Here is a 15,615-nt window from a genome sequence, read left to right as displayed (position 1 = left end):
TCCAATGATTCCACCAGCGTACAAACCACACCAAACAGTGCATTTTTCGGGATGCATGGGCAGTTCTTGAACGGCTTCTGGTTGCTCTTCACCCCAAATGCGGCAATTTTGCTTATTTACGTAGCCATTCAACCAGAAATGAGCCTCATCGCTGAACAAAATTTGTCGATAAACACATTTCGAACCGAACACTGATTTTGGTAATAAAATTCAATGATTTGCAAGCGTTGCTCGTTAGTAAGTCTATTCATGATGAAATGTCAAAGCATACTGAGCATCTTTCTCTTTGACACCATGTCTGAAATCCCACGTGATCTGTCAAATACTAATGCATGAAAATCCTAACCTCAAAAAAATCACCCGTTATATAAATGAACGGGATGACGAGAAAAGTTGAAATCCGGATGACTGTCTGTCCGTCCGTCCGTGCAAGCTGTAACTTAAGTAAAGAATGAGATATCTCGATGTATGGTTAGTGTGTTCCTTAGTACGAAAGTTATTACGAGTTCGTTGATGGGCGTAATCGAACTACTGCCACGCCCAGAAATCCCCATAAAACGAAGCGATATAGAGTGTCATAACTAGACAGTAAACTAAGACATAAAGTTGTAATTTGGCAGTAGGTAGGGGCACTTGTGGGCAAAAATTTCTGAAAAAGAGGGCGTGGCTCCATTCTTAAAGATGTTTAATTTACATATCTTAAGCTTAATCGGACAACAACAATTTTAAATTCCACTTGATTTCTTAAGTTTCCAGTTCACACATCAAGAAGCAATTATATTAATTAATATAACAGGATAAAACTTTCAATGAATAATGTCTTTAGTGTGTGCCACCTTTTGATCAAAAATTGTTCAAATTTAATAAAATCTGTTCGAACCGAATATTGAGCCCCATATCAATGGTTGGCTTTTGATCGAAAATGCGGGTTAATGTGTGATATACAAGGTGCCTTCCAAAGTAAACAGGACTTAAAACAAAAACAGAACAATTGTTTTTTTTTTTGGGCAAAGTCAATTTATTTTATACAAAATAGTCCCCTTCTGCTTCAATACAGCTTTTTGCACGGTCCAAAGCATGTCGAACGAGTGTTTTAGCTCGCTGGCCGGTATGGTTGCCAGTATTGTTGCCAGTATGCCGGTGCAAGTCTTTTCGTGCACACACCTTTCGTAAGCCCAAATGTTCGGTCAAAATGCGATAAACCGATGTCTTCGAGATGTTCAATTTTCATGAATTTCAATGAAGATTTCGGCTGATTTTTGACAAATTCACGCACAGTTTCGATGGAGTTTCTGGTGATCACGACCACATGTTGATCGTCATTTATGTCCTCACGACCACTTTGAAAATGGTGAAACCACTCGTGTACTCTGCTACGGGATAGGCAATACTATAAAGTACCAAATTAACTAGGAGAAATATGGGTATCAAGCTAGACTACATCCGCAATCATCAATAATTTAGGAAATTGTAGTTAGAAAAAATGAGAGTAAATCCACCTGAATCTAAATGCAATGGAATATGAGATGGTTTCATCACATGATGGCATATTATTGCTGGTCCTTAAAAAAGATTATCGAGAAGAAAAGTATAAAGAAAAAGCTCATAAATAGCGTTTTATTGAGATATAACATCCATTTTTGACATTTTTGATTGTGTTGATGTATCTTTATACAGAACTGACATAATAAATATATTTACTATGTTTTCATGTTTTATGATTTTTGTTTTGATTCAAAACTGAACGAAAGCAAAACTTTCAAAACCATTGATGGCTTCATGAACTGTTGGCACAAATATATCTAAGATCGACCTTATTCAATATCTAGGGCAACAAAAGCACTGCAAACCAGTACGATTCTTTCATGATAACAAATGATAAAGATGACGAGCAGAGGAATAGCGAATCGAAGATAGCTAAGTTTAGACAAATAAACTTATTTTTATACTTTTCATCATCATAAAATCGCTTTGCCCAAAACCATTTGCGAGAATGTGGAGCTAAAGAGAAGTGTAAAATGGCAGTATTTGTTTTTATAATTAATTATTCTGTGCGTGTACCCCCAAGCCAATTTGTTGAAGGTCACAAACCCTTGCGGAGCAAATCGAAATATGATCATAATAAATATGTTTGCTTCGCGTGCCTTTCGTTTTAAATTATTCAACATCCTCTTTGACCGAATAAACGCTCCCCGCTGCATTTGCAATGAAGTTTCATGATTATCAGTGCCATTACAATCATAATCATCATCCTCGTCATTAATCATTATGTATTAATCACTTGCAGGCCCGGCCTGCTCGCCCACTCGGAGCCGGTTGCTTCGCTTAGCACTTTGCTCTTGACCTACATACATATGAACGTTGTTGCAGTTACTGCATGGACGACGTACATATATGCTTATATTGTGTAAGTGTGCGTGACAAGGACGTACTCAAATTTGTTGCCGCAATGGCAAATAAATGCGCTCAAACGCAGAGCAAAGGTATTTTTAAACATCAAAACAAGAACAACAAGTCATTTGCAGCAATAACCAACAACAAAACCAGCAGTTGTTGTTGCATATCTTTCTGTGGCTGTTGGTGTCGCCTTTGCTGTTGCTGTTGCATTTTCATTGACCTTGTCACTAACTGCTGGTAGCCTTAAATCCAGTACATGGCCCGCATCAAGGCCTCGAGTGGCGCTGCTTGCGTTTGTGTGCGTGCATGCAGGTGCTATATACTCGTCTGTTATGTAAATATGCTTACAAGTGTAGCGTAATTTGCGTAGCCTAATTAGAAGGTGTTATTTTACAGCTTTACACCCCTTTGGAAATATCAAAATTGCACCTTTGCATCAAGCATATAAATATATAATTATTTAAAATGAAATTTGTACGCCAAAAAATTATATCTCCTGGACAAATTTCTATGTTATATTTGAGCATAAAAGGTCTACGTTTAAGTAGTTAACTACCCAAAATTCCTTCAATTCTAAAAAAAAGTTAAAATATTTCTTATCTGGTTGTTTTTGTTTTTGGGGATATTGATGGTAAGGCTTTTTTGAAATAAACCAGGTTTCAAGAAGAAATTTTTAAGTTATATCAAAGTTTACCCTGAACCCACAATGGTCCAACTATGCCAATTTATGTAATGACGGTTACTAAAAGCCAAGGAGGAATCAAACATTTTTAAACTAAGAACTAAGCCGTCTCCACCCGGACATGTTGGCAACTTTGGGTAACCACGAATCTACTATTTTTTAAGAAAAAATCAAGCTGAGTTAATTTTATTGTATCTCATACATTGACTAAAAAATTTTGCTCAAAGGTTATCAGATTCCGAAAATCACACTTGGAGTATATAGGGAGAGATGTAGGTCTTTGTGGGAGCGACAATCCTTCGCCGAGCCCTGACACTCTTCCAGGTGGATAAACTTCTTGCCAAAATCCGCATTAAAGTGGAGTTCTTCAACATATCGCTGTTTTGTGCCCACTCCCCGATAAAATAGAAGGACGATGGGACGAAATACGTCTTCTATGAGAGCTGCCGTTCATGATGCCAAAATCGTGTTTGGTGACTTTAACGCCAGGGTGGGTTAAGAAGGTATCTTTGGAGCAACGGTTGGTAAACACAACTTCCATGATTAAACATTCCCAAATGGTTTCGAAATATGGTTATTTGCAGTACTAAATTCCAGCATAGGAAAATTCATCAAGCTACCTGACTCTTTCCGGATCGAGAAGACTCTAACAAGATTTATCATGTTGTGATATATGGAAGACTCGTCTCCAATATTTTATACGTGCGTACGTTCCGAGGCCCTAAAATTGACTCGGAACACAATCTTGTTGCAGCCAAAGCAAAGCACGCCCGTCAACAAACACTAGGAAGGTTCGAGGTTGAGAAACTAAATACAATCACGACAGACAGCCCAACGATTTTTTGCTTAGCTTAACACCAGGAGAGGGTGAACCCGATTCCTCATTCGATGACATTGGAGCGGACGTTTAATTGCCCGACGATGAAGAAGTTCGAATAGCAATTACCCTTCAAAGAACAACAAAGCGGCGGGGCCGGTGGATTGCCGGCAAAGCTCTTCAAAGACGGCGGCGAAGAACTGATAAGGAGCATGCATCAGCTTCTTGGGAAAGTATGCTCGGACGAAAATGGAATTTAAATGTGCTCTGCCCAATCCACAAAAAGGGAGACCCACAATCTGCGCCAACTATCGTGGGATAAGTCTTTTAAGCATCGCATATAAGGTTCGAGCGTACTGTGTGAAAGACTGAAGCCTACTGTCCACAAATTTAGAGGATCTTATGTCTGAACTTGGTATCACCAAAAGCTCCCTCAGAGTCGCGAAGGCCCTCCCCGAGCCGTTCGATACCAAACGAGGTTTCAGACAAGGGGACCGCTGCTGTATGAGATATATGAAGACATTGACATAGCAAAATTCAGCGAATTAAGAGACAGGGTCTACGCTGGCTAGGTAATGTCGTCCAAATGGATGAAAAATCTCCAGCCCTGAAAGTAGCTGGAAGCAGAGGAAGCGCTGGAGAGATCAGGTGGAGAAGGACCTGGCTAAACTTGGAATCTCTAATTGGCGCCAACGGTTATGGGAAGTGTTGTCTACACCAATAAAAAAGAAGAAGATCATTTATATATACAATTGTATACAATTTTATATCTACATATCCCGTTAAGATTTTGGGGGATACAGGAAACCGTTTGGTGAACAAAACTATTATACTCGGTACCAATATGTTGCAAGAGAATGAATAAAAATTTCCGTCATCTTCAGATTCAAACTTGATAAGTTTTTCGATTATTCTGTGAATAAATAATTTAATCACAAAATATATGGATCCGTACTTATTCTTATGCCCTCTATAATGGCCCTTAAGTCAAATTATCACCAAAAATAATATTTACGGCCCTCACGACCTCATATTCAGCATATTTGTTAGAAACCTGATAGATCTATTATTAAACCATTTGTTCACCAGATTCATTGCTTTTTCACCAAAATTAATGATTATGTAATAACAGCAACTTAATTACTTATAATACCGAATTCGATCAATACCCGTGTGTGCATGCAATTATATTAATGCATTTAATTTAATTCGTTTTTAATAAATAAACAAATTTCGCTTACTCTTACCTTGCATCAACACGATGTATTGGCCAACACATTTGCTGCTACTGCTGATGATGCCACTCATGCTGCCGCCGCTGCTACTATTCCCACCGCCACCCATCAAACCGCCAGAGGCATGACTGAGCCCGGTGCGTAGCAGTGTCTTTGTGGTCTGTGTGCGCAACTCGACGATGAGTGGCTCTTCATCTGTGGCCGGTCGAGCCAGCGGCCAAATAAACGACTAAAAAGGAAGAGATAAAATGAAAAGGTGAAATACCACAGAAAAAGAATTGTGAAAATAAATACCGTAGAAAATCGCAATAAATTCGGTATTCAAGCCTGAACAGTCTTTTGTTGAATTGTGTATATTATTCGAATAGAAAATAAAATACATATGTATAATACTCGTACTATGACTTGCAATTTATTTTCGTAAAATCTGATAACAAAGACTTCCTTAGTTCAAAAGCCACATCATTGGTATACAAAAGGCACTTGTTGGTAATTTTGGGTATTGAGTTTGTTTTTGTTGAAAAGCAAAAACAATGTTTTGTTGGTAATTGGTTTCATAACAATTTCTACTTTTTGACAGCACATGAAATTTAAAATTAGTTTTCTTAATGACAAAAATATGTCACGAAAAAATATACATATCGTCCCTTAAAATGCAAAATGACGTAACATCACTTTTCATAAGTTTACAGATGAAGGAAAAACGAGATAATTGAAACGAAATTAGAGTTTTAGTTATAAATGACTTAGACTAGGCTGTTACGGATGCAAACATAAAAAACCTCTACAAAATACTTTACGATGACCATAAAATAAGTGAATTGCGATTGCTGAGACCTTAAAAGTAAGGAAATATGTGGGCGATATTCTTCAAGAATGTGTGGGTATAAGAAAGTTCTATTGAAATTGAAAGTGAGAGCTCACAATCAACCGATTCCTTATATCACCAAGAATTGAAAGCGACGCCAGAATCGCATGAATTTTTCTAAGAATTACGTAGGCATCTACCGTATCCTAGAGATGTGCCTCCTGTCTTGAGAACTCAATCGCTGGAAAGGAATCCTAGATACTGAGGTTAATTTTAGCGTCAAACATATGTATGTAGCGGCTACGACTGGCGCGCTGTTGTTAACTCGAAAAGTGGGAATATCACTCTCATCGGTATACCAGTATCGTTCTCAACGACAATTCGAAGGTTCCCAAATCTTATTGGGGGTTTTTTTAAGATACAAATTTTTTAGTTTCCGTCACACTATACCCATGCTTGACAAATGGTGAGTTGGTTTTTAATATTTCAATGTAGTGTACACTCCGCTCAATGTTCTGCCACATAACATACATATGTATGTAAGTATTATATATACCCACATTTGTAACGTATGTGTACTGAATGGAGTCAATTTGATTTTCTTTCCAATGAAATGTACAATTTCTGTCACAAACAACAATTCAGTGGCAGCTATTGAAGCTTTATTAAATTACCTTTATTTGCTTTGATTTCAAATAATGTGAATGGAGATGTCTGTAGGCATGTGTGCGAGCTATTTTTGTACCTTTCCCACACATCTTACAGCTTTAACATGGAGTGGAGCATCGATGAAATCCGGAAATGAAATTCGGCCTTCATTCAACGCACATTCATATAAGAGATTCAATGGCAAGCTCTCATATTTTACGTGTTTTCAAGGTTATTATGAAAATCAAGCGGAGAATATGTAGGTGTAGCATGCTGGGAAGCTTATGATTTCTTTTTATGTGGGATTTTAAAGATGTTTTCCGGTGTATATTAATTACTTTTTAACATTTTCGGTTCAAACTTTGAGTTTAAGTTTTACAAGGTATTGGAAATTAATAATTTTTGATGTAATATTTAATCGCAACAATATCAGCCTTGAAACCCAATGCATAATAACTCTTGTCTGTACCTGTTGGTAATTCTTCGGACTGAGTAGGCAATTGAAAAGTAAAGTCCTCTCTCGACAAAGACCAAACTCTGTAAGTCCCTCATTATTCCCGTCCTGTACGAGATATAAGGCGATATTGACATAGTTCAGCGAATCAAAAGATAGTGACTGCGCTGGCAGGGTCATGTTGTCCGGATGGAAGGGATTACTTCAGTTTTGAAGGTTTTCGATTCAGTGCCCGCTGTTGGAAGAAGAGGAAGAGAAAGACCTCCACTCCGTTGGAGAGAGCTGGTGGAGAGGACCTGGTAGTGTCTCTTACATATCTATCTCTTTTAGTTTTAGGTGTTACGTACAACCGTTAGGTGAACAAAACTATAATACACGGTAGCAACTGTTTGCAAGAGTATACAAATCAGATTTTATAGTTATAGTTGATATAACGGCGAGACACTCAGTTTTGTGTTGCCTTAGCTTACCATTGTTATTAAATTTCTTTTCAGTGAGCATTCTTTAGGATCTGGAACATTATATGACAAAATGGAATATGTCACCGAGAAATAAACAGAGCTCAGACAGCAATACATTTTCATGCCAGCTGCATTTTGACTTTATGAGCACTAAATTAACGCACGAAATTTCTTTTTATCCATTTGTTTTCAAAAAATAACCATTTAAGCATAAGTGGTTTTTGAAAGCTTAGGTCTAACCACAAAACATATGGATTCAATTCTAGTGACGTACCTCATAGAAAACACATACATTTTTTAAGCTGTTGGTAATTCGGTTCATTAGCTTTAATGTCCTTCGCAAGAAATGTATTTCAATATGCCAGATATGCATTATCAAAAAATTTTCGCTATTTTCGCCCTCTCTACTTCCAAGTATCTGTAAAAGAAAAAGAAATAAAGCTAACGTGCCAAATTCGTCATAATGTTGTTTGTTTTTTCTGGCTTCGTGCAATTTTTTTCGGCCTTCAATGCGGTTTTTCAGCTATTCGGCTAGAGAGGCATCTGGTTGCTGTAGAAGAAACTAGGAATTTCAGCTTGTGGTTTATGGTTACGTGCAGGCCAAAAGGACATAAATCACAAATATTGGCAGAAGGTTATATAAGAAAATATCGCCTGCTGCTGAAACGCACTTAAGATTGATTTACAGTAATACAAATATTGTTACACAACGAGATTAAGTTTTTTATTTAGGAAAGAAAAGCTACTGAATTTTCATGTAAGTGTTTATTTCGTTGATATTTCGTAAAACTGATTGCTTTACATATGCGAAACGTGCCTGCACTTAAAAAAAATGTGGGGAAGTGAGCGCTAAATTGTATTATTTGTTGGAATGTGTACATTATGGAACCGAAAACTGTGTTTAAAGAACTGTAAGTTTCTCCTCGAATTATAAAAAAATATTTACTTACCTGATTGACATCTATAACGTTTGAGTCTGCACTCAGCTCCGATGTAATATGAGCAACACCTGCAATAAAAATAAAAGTATGGGGGTTAGCAGAATTTATGAGATGTATGTATGTATTTTTGTCAAAACTACTTTTCATTGTTATTTTAGAATTAGTAAACTTTAAGTCAAAAGAATATTTCTCGAGGTAACTTATATATTTCTGACTTTGAGCACTACAAGTATGGATATGTATTATCTGATGTTTCCAATGGAATGCTTGCATATTTACCCTAAAAATGGCTAAAATGATATTGTATTAACTTTAAAATATTTTCTTTCAGTATTTAACTGATATTTAATTATTAATAGTAAATGATGGAACACTAGGTGTTGGCAAGTTAGTTTTTTTTAATGACGCCTTTGTTAGCATCACCTGTATGTTTATATTTTTTCATTCATAAATATATTTGAGAGGTATTGTGACACAGTCAACAGTTTGAGAAGTACTGCAAAAAAAATCCCTAAAACTATGCTACGTGTAGCCAAAAGCATAAACTAGCAATTTATTTATTATTATTTGTATTCATTCGAATAACCTAACAGATGTGAAACCACCCCGTGGAGTTAAATGAGTTTGAAAACTTAATAACACGATTTTTAAACTTTTCAAGTTATATAGTTAAAGATACATCTTTATACAAAAGACAGCAATATTGACCGAAAAATATTTATATTATTGTGAGAAGGGGATGGGATGCTTTATGACATATTTTTCGTATATTGAACATATCATAAATTCTTAAGGTCATTAATGATCTCACTTGGGCAGCTTGTTGTGATCAACAGACAGTGGCTTGAGACTGTCACAAATTTGTTGAGACGGCAATATCAATAATACAGCCAAATTGACTGGTTCGTATAAGGTACGACTAGTGGCTTAGTAGTGGCTTATTTAGTAAAATTTGCACAAAAGTATCTCGATGTTTGTACCTCCCCTTCCTATATAGTTTTCATAATTTGCAACCTTCAAAATCGTTAACTTCACCATCTAAGTCCTATTAGAACTCCTGTCATTGCGAAAAAGTAAGAAATTCAAAGATCCTTTTAGGTTCCTCTGTGAACTGGAAAGATCTCGCTGCCGCTCAGGTGCTGGCTGCTAAACAACTTTTACTGATCTCACCGTCCCAGCGTAGCACCGTCCCAGCCTGAATACAGGGTAGGCCATTTAAAGTTGACCCATTTGTTTGTAAAAAAAAAGAACAAAAGAAAACAATGTTTTTTGTTCATTTCAAAAATAATTTATTTTGGTCCAAGGGGATTTGTTTCAGCTAATATTTAAAAATTAGATCACGTAAATGGGCACCTTTAGCTTTGACAGCTAAATGCACTCTTTTTTCGACATTTTCCATGACTTTGGCCAATGTTTCGGATGATATGGCGGCTGTTTCACGTCGAATGTTGGCTTTCAGTTGAGCTAAGGTCTTTGGCTTATTAGCGTATACCTTGGATTTCAAATAACCCCACAAATAAAAGTCTGGTGGCGTCAAATCTGGTGATCTCGGTGGCCAGTCAACATCACCATTTTTCGATATCAATCGCCCGGGGAAAAATGGTCGCAATAAATTGATTGTTGGTCGAGCTGTATGGCATGTAGCCCCGTCCTGTTGAAACCAGAAGTTATCCATGTCATTTTCGCGAATAATGGGTATCACAAAATCCGTTATCATGGCTCGATAACGCTCACCATTGACTGTTGTCGTGGCTCCATCATCGTCTTCGAAAAAATACGGTCCGATGATCATATTCGCGCAAACACCGCACCAAACTGTTACTTTTTGGTCGTAAAGAGGCTGTTCTTCAATTAATTGAGGATTTTCGGTGGCATAAAATCGGCAATTTTGCTTGTTTACGCCTCCATTCAACGAGAAATGTGCCTCGTCTGACATGATGAGTTTTCGCCAAAAGTCAAGTTCGTTTTCAGCCATTTCGATGGCCCATTTGCCAAAATTAAGGCGTCGCGGATAATCAGCTGGGTTTAGTTTTTGTGCCATTTGAATTTTATATGGAAACATCTTCAAATCTTTATGAATTATGCGTCGGAGAGTGGTGCGAGAGATGTCTAATTCCTGAGAGCGGCGATAACTCGATGTCGATGGAGTCTCCTCAATACTGGCTCGTACAGCTTCGATATATTCATCAGAACGTCTTGTGCGTTGTCTGGATGCATGACTGGCATTACTGAGATTACCGGTGTTCACAAATTTTGCGTATAAAGACTTAATTGTGTTCTTAACTGGAGCACTTTTCACTTTATTTTTTTTGCGAAACGCACGTTGAGTTAACACAATTGAAAAGTTATTTTGAATATAAAGCTGAACAATTTCAGCGCGTTCTTTTGGAGTGTACTGGTCCATGGTATAAATTGTCTTCGAATGACGCTTCTAACGCGGTATGACATTAGCCGATTTGTCAGCGCTGTTAAAAGTTACAGCGTTGCCAGATGGGTCAACTTTAAATGGCCTACCCTGTACATCGAGGTAAGGGTGCCCTTTTTCAGTTTATCAGTTTTGCAGTTTCCAGAGATTCCGCTATGATGAGATACTCAAATGATTATTACGAAGAAACTTGACGCTGCCGTAGTGAGGTCATATAGCCCTGAGTGCACTGTCAGCGAGCTAAAGGGCAGCATGGACTCTCTGCATTCGCATTGAATACACACTCACATCAATGAAGGAGCACTTCAAAACCGTGCATTTACTAGTAAGATACTGCAATCATTTATGCTTGAAAAATTCTACAGTGATTTGGTGGTCTGAAGCAAAAGTTAAAGCAGACTCTTTCAAAGGAAAACTGTATTGTGGGTTTGTAGGGGAAGAGAAAACCACGCGTTAGAAGTTGATCGTTTTCAAAATACATTGAAATACATATGTGAATTCAGTCTTCAGTGCAAGGCATTTCACTTCGATATCACTTTAAAATTATTCGATTTCAGGACAAGTGCAACCGATTTCAAAACCGAATCACTTCGTTTGCATGTAAATTTGAAATACAAAACAAAGCTGTATACTTAAATTGGGAGAAGTAAAAAACAGAAATCAGCTTAAATTAATAAGTACGGCTATTTCATATGCGAATGTAGCCTCAAAATGTTGCTAAACAAAGTTACGTATAACTTGTAGAAGAACGATTTTACGGCTATTTTTGGTAAGTTGAAGGTCAATGGCGATATCCAAATAAAGTTCTAAAAAGTAGTGGAAATTCATTCTCACTTACTCTGGCCCCATAAATCGAATGGAGCATTGCTTTATACTGAGCAGATCGGTGAAGTAACTAAAGGAGTTTAATTGGCTGAGTACCAACAATGGATGAAATCGATCCTGATCTTAATAATTATTCACCACAGTTTTAAGAAGTTCTTCTAGTTGTTTATAATATTGAAACTTTCTTTTCATTTGTCTTTTGCGAACTTTTTTATTGGAAGTTCCTTCGATCATTCTTTCTATTATTCTATCAGCCAACATCGTATCTTCAATGCGCCGGCAATACAAATCGTTAAATCGCTCATCATATCCATTACGTTTATCTTCACCAAACAGTTTATTATGTGTGGTAAATTGAGCCAATTTTCACCCTCTCGCCATTTAGAATCTTCAACAGATTGCGAAATTTTATTAAAACTATCCCCATTGACGTTGCGCTGCATACAAGTTAAGAATTTCATTATACCAACAGTAGCCGCACCACACTTGTTTACATTCAATTTTACGTAATTCACGTACATACGTATCTTAAACTTGCCACTGCGCAGCGCCAGCATCGAAAACGAACAAAAAAGTTGTAAATATAAAAAACGGGAAAAATGTCCGCAACTGAAATACGTACAACCAGAAAAAGCCAACGGCGCTGTTTACATAGGACATAGTTTGTACATTAGGGTAGTACTTAACTGAACAATATAGTAGGAATTTTGACGTATTGTCTTAGCACAACCATTCCTAGGTGAAATATGAAATTTATCAAAGTTATACGTATTAAGGAAGAGTAAAGGTCGATATCACCGCCGTACAAGAAATGTGATGAACGGGACGTGGACTGTGATGAGTAGGTCCTTGTCGCATTTACTACAGTGGAGTGAAGGAACGCTAATTCGGTGTAAGATTCGTGGTGAGAGAGGGACTCCGTTGCCGAGTACTGGCATTCACCTCGGTGGATGGACGCTAAGCCACAATCCGCATCAATGCAAATCGCTGATTTTCGCCCCGAATATGGTCGGACGAAAGCATGCCCTACGATTGAAGTTTAAGTGTGTTCTGCCCAATCCACTAAAAAGAATACTTCACAATCTGCGCCGTGACGTTCAATACCGAACGAGGGTTCAGACAAGGCGACTCCCTAACGTGCGTTTTCTTCAATTTACTTCTGGAGAAAATATTTCGAGGTACAACAAATAGTCGTTTCACTCGCCATTAAGCTCTCGCGTCACTGTTGACAGACATAACTATGAAGTTGTAGATAATTTCGTCATCTTGGAATCAGTATTAACATCGACAACAATGTCTATCTCGAAATGACTCTTGTTAACAGGTGCTACTTCGGACTGAATAGACAATTGAGAAATAAAGTCCTCTCTCCACGAACAAATACCAAACTCTATAAGTCACTTATTATTTCCGTTGTGATATATGGTTCAGACGATGACACCATCTGATGAGTCGCCGTTACGAGTTGTCGAGAGAAAGGTTCTGCGGAAGATTTATGGTCTTTTGAGCATTGGCAACGGCGAATACCGCATCCGATGGAATGATGAGCTGTATAAGTTATGCGACGACATTGAGATAGTTCAGCTAGGTCATGTCGCCCGTATGGATGAAAACATTCCAGCTCTGAGAGATTTCGATGCAGTACCTGTCGGGGGAAGTAGATGAAGAGGAAGACCTCCACTCCGTTGGAAAGACTTGAAATTTCCAATTTGCGCTAAACAGCGAAAAGGTAGAACGACAAGAGTTTCTCTTCAAGAGCATTTGTCCAAATACGAATTATTTTATATTTTACAATCATTTTTCCAGAAAATTTCAGATTCTAACTTATCGCCATAATTTAGTACTTCGCTCCGTTTTTTGATGATTAGAGGAGTACAAATAGGGACAAGATTATGTCCATCCTATTTCAATAAACTGTTGAAAGAAGTAAATAACGAATGAGCAAAAACATAGAATTTTGATTGTGGAAAACGACACACCCTCATACGAAATGTTCATGGTATGCCGAAGCATATTTAAAATTCTCTCCACAGAAGCGCAGAAAAATTTCAGTTCTTGTTTTCTTTATTTGAGGCTTGATGTAAATATATTTGCTATATGTATGTCCCCATGTATTCGTCAACATTTAGGTTGTCATATGCATACAGTCCTGATACGCATACTCCTTCGGTAGAGTTGATATATTCTGTGGAAGGCCTGTTGGAGCCGAGGGTCGGCAGTGATTCTTTAGTGCAGCAAACGGCAGCTGCAGTTCTCCTCATTCGCAATGCCAAATGCATGAAGAGCTGCAGTGAGTTGCCAAAGGCAGCATAGAAAATGGCGCGCTTTTAACTTCTGTGTGAGGCGGGCTGGTGGGTAAACGAGACTTGTTAGCCGGGAGTGGGCGTAAACCTCGCAAATTTCAACTCAACATACGCGTCTATGTGGGAGGGGGGTTGACTGTGCAGTTTGAATGTCATTTAACAATTTCAAAGCCCGTTGTATGTCAAGTAAAGCACTGGCTTAAATTTGACAGCTCAATTAAAGTCTTCATAAATTGGTGGAGCTTTCTGTGTGCATTATATTAATTATTTGGATAGGGTGTTACAAGGATTCGATGTAAGTGAAGTACAGTATACAGTATTGGACATAATTTGTTGGAGACTTTCCAATATATTGCCATTTATGTACATTCAGATGTATCCGCTGCGGTGAGGGGTTGTTCAAGTAGTATTACTTGTAAATGCTTGAAGCTTAGTATGTAGAGAAATAGTTTTTGAGAGTACCAGTGCAAGTGGTTGAAATCCTTGTGAAGTTGTATAATACAGTAACACACCAGCAATATACTAGAGAAATGAGTTTAGGTAAACTGAATGCCAAAAAGTGAAGTTATCAAACTAGTCTTAACCTTGATTATTATTTTGTGCATATGGAGTAAAGTGAAGGGTACTCATTCTATAGTCCGTTTTCAGTTTGACTCTATATTGATCGTATATATTAAGGGTTAGTCCGGAAAGTAATAGAACTGAGTCGATTTAAAAAAATTTATTGAACCATTGCGGCGATGCAGCGCTGCCAGAGCGATTTCCAAGCATTGAAGGCGTCAAGGAAGACATTCTCTGGAATAGCCTTGAGAGCCGAGGTGCATGCTGCTTGGAACCCCTTTTATCCTCCTTTTCAATCAAGGAAACAAAAAACGTCCGGCTGGGCCACATCTGAGCTGTAGAGCGTCAGCTGAAGCGTTGCCCATCTTGTTTAGGTAGCTGTTCTTATCGGACCCGACTGATCCTTTGTTTGAGTCTCTTGAGGACTTCAACGTAAAACTTAGCCCTGACAGTTTGTCCAGGAGGAACAAATTCATGGTGGACGATGCCTTTCAAACAAAATTACCGATATTTACCGAGTTTCGCAAAGAATTTAATTGCGTACCTCTGCTTCGGCTTGCACCATTCACAGAAACACATCGCGCGAAAACGTTTGCCATGCTCTTCAGGTGCTCGGAGACAACTGACCAGCCGCTTGTTCGTTAGCTAGGAACACCCTCTACCGAATCCAGTCGGTGTGCGCACGCTCGGAAGTACAGCCGGAAGAAAATTAGTCTTATTACTTTCCGGACAAACCTTGTTTTCGTTAGTTAACGATAAATCTCACTAAAATTTAATGAAAATGTTACATTAAGATAAAGCGATTTGCTACTAAAAATCCCCTCTCGACGAACAAAGACCAAACTCTACAAGTCCCTAATCATACAGCGGCTCCGTTCGCTAGGTCATGTCGTCCAGCCCTGAGAGTATTCAACGCCGTACCCACCGTAGGAAACAGAGGAAGAGCAAGGCCTCCATTCCGTTAGAAAGACCAGGTGGAGAAGGTACTGGCTTCACTTAGAACATTTAATTGGCACCAAACAGTGTAAAGGAAGAACGGCTGCTGCGTTGATGTAAAC

At 38.1% G+C, this 15,615-nt stretch overlaps 1 protein-coding gene across 2 annotated transcripts in view; it reads right to left on the bottom strand.

The window, feature by feature from the left end:
* The window catches only part of LOC105231372 (otoferlin), a 130,856-nt gene that overhangs the window by 70,948 nt on the left and 44,293 nt on the right, over window positions 1-15,615 (bottom strand). For both annotated transcript variants that reach the window (XM_049455968.1, XM_049455967.1), the window contains exons 3-4: window positions 8,453-8,511; window positions 5,144-5,360 (exon numbers count right to left, since the gene is read on the bottom strand). In XM_049455968.1, the coding sequence (XP_049311925.1) occupies window positions 5,144-5,360; window positions 8,453-8,511 (276 nt within the window). The remainder of the gene's footprint in view (window positions 1-5,143; window positions 5,361-8,452; window positions 8,512-15,615) is intronic.

Source organism: Bactrocera dorsalis, chromosome 4 (genome assembly GCF_023373825.1).
Source record: "Bactrocera dorsalis isolate Fly_Bdor chromosome 4, ASM2337382v1, whole genome shotgun sequence".
NCBI classification, from domain to species: Eukaryota; Metazoa; Arthropoda; class Insecta; order Diptera; family Tephritidae; genus Bactrocera; species Bactrocera dorsalis.
This window is presented reverse-complemented; position numbering and strand designations above follow the sequence as displayed.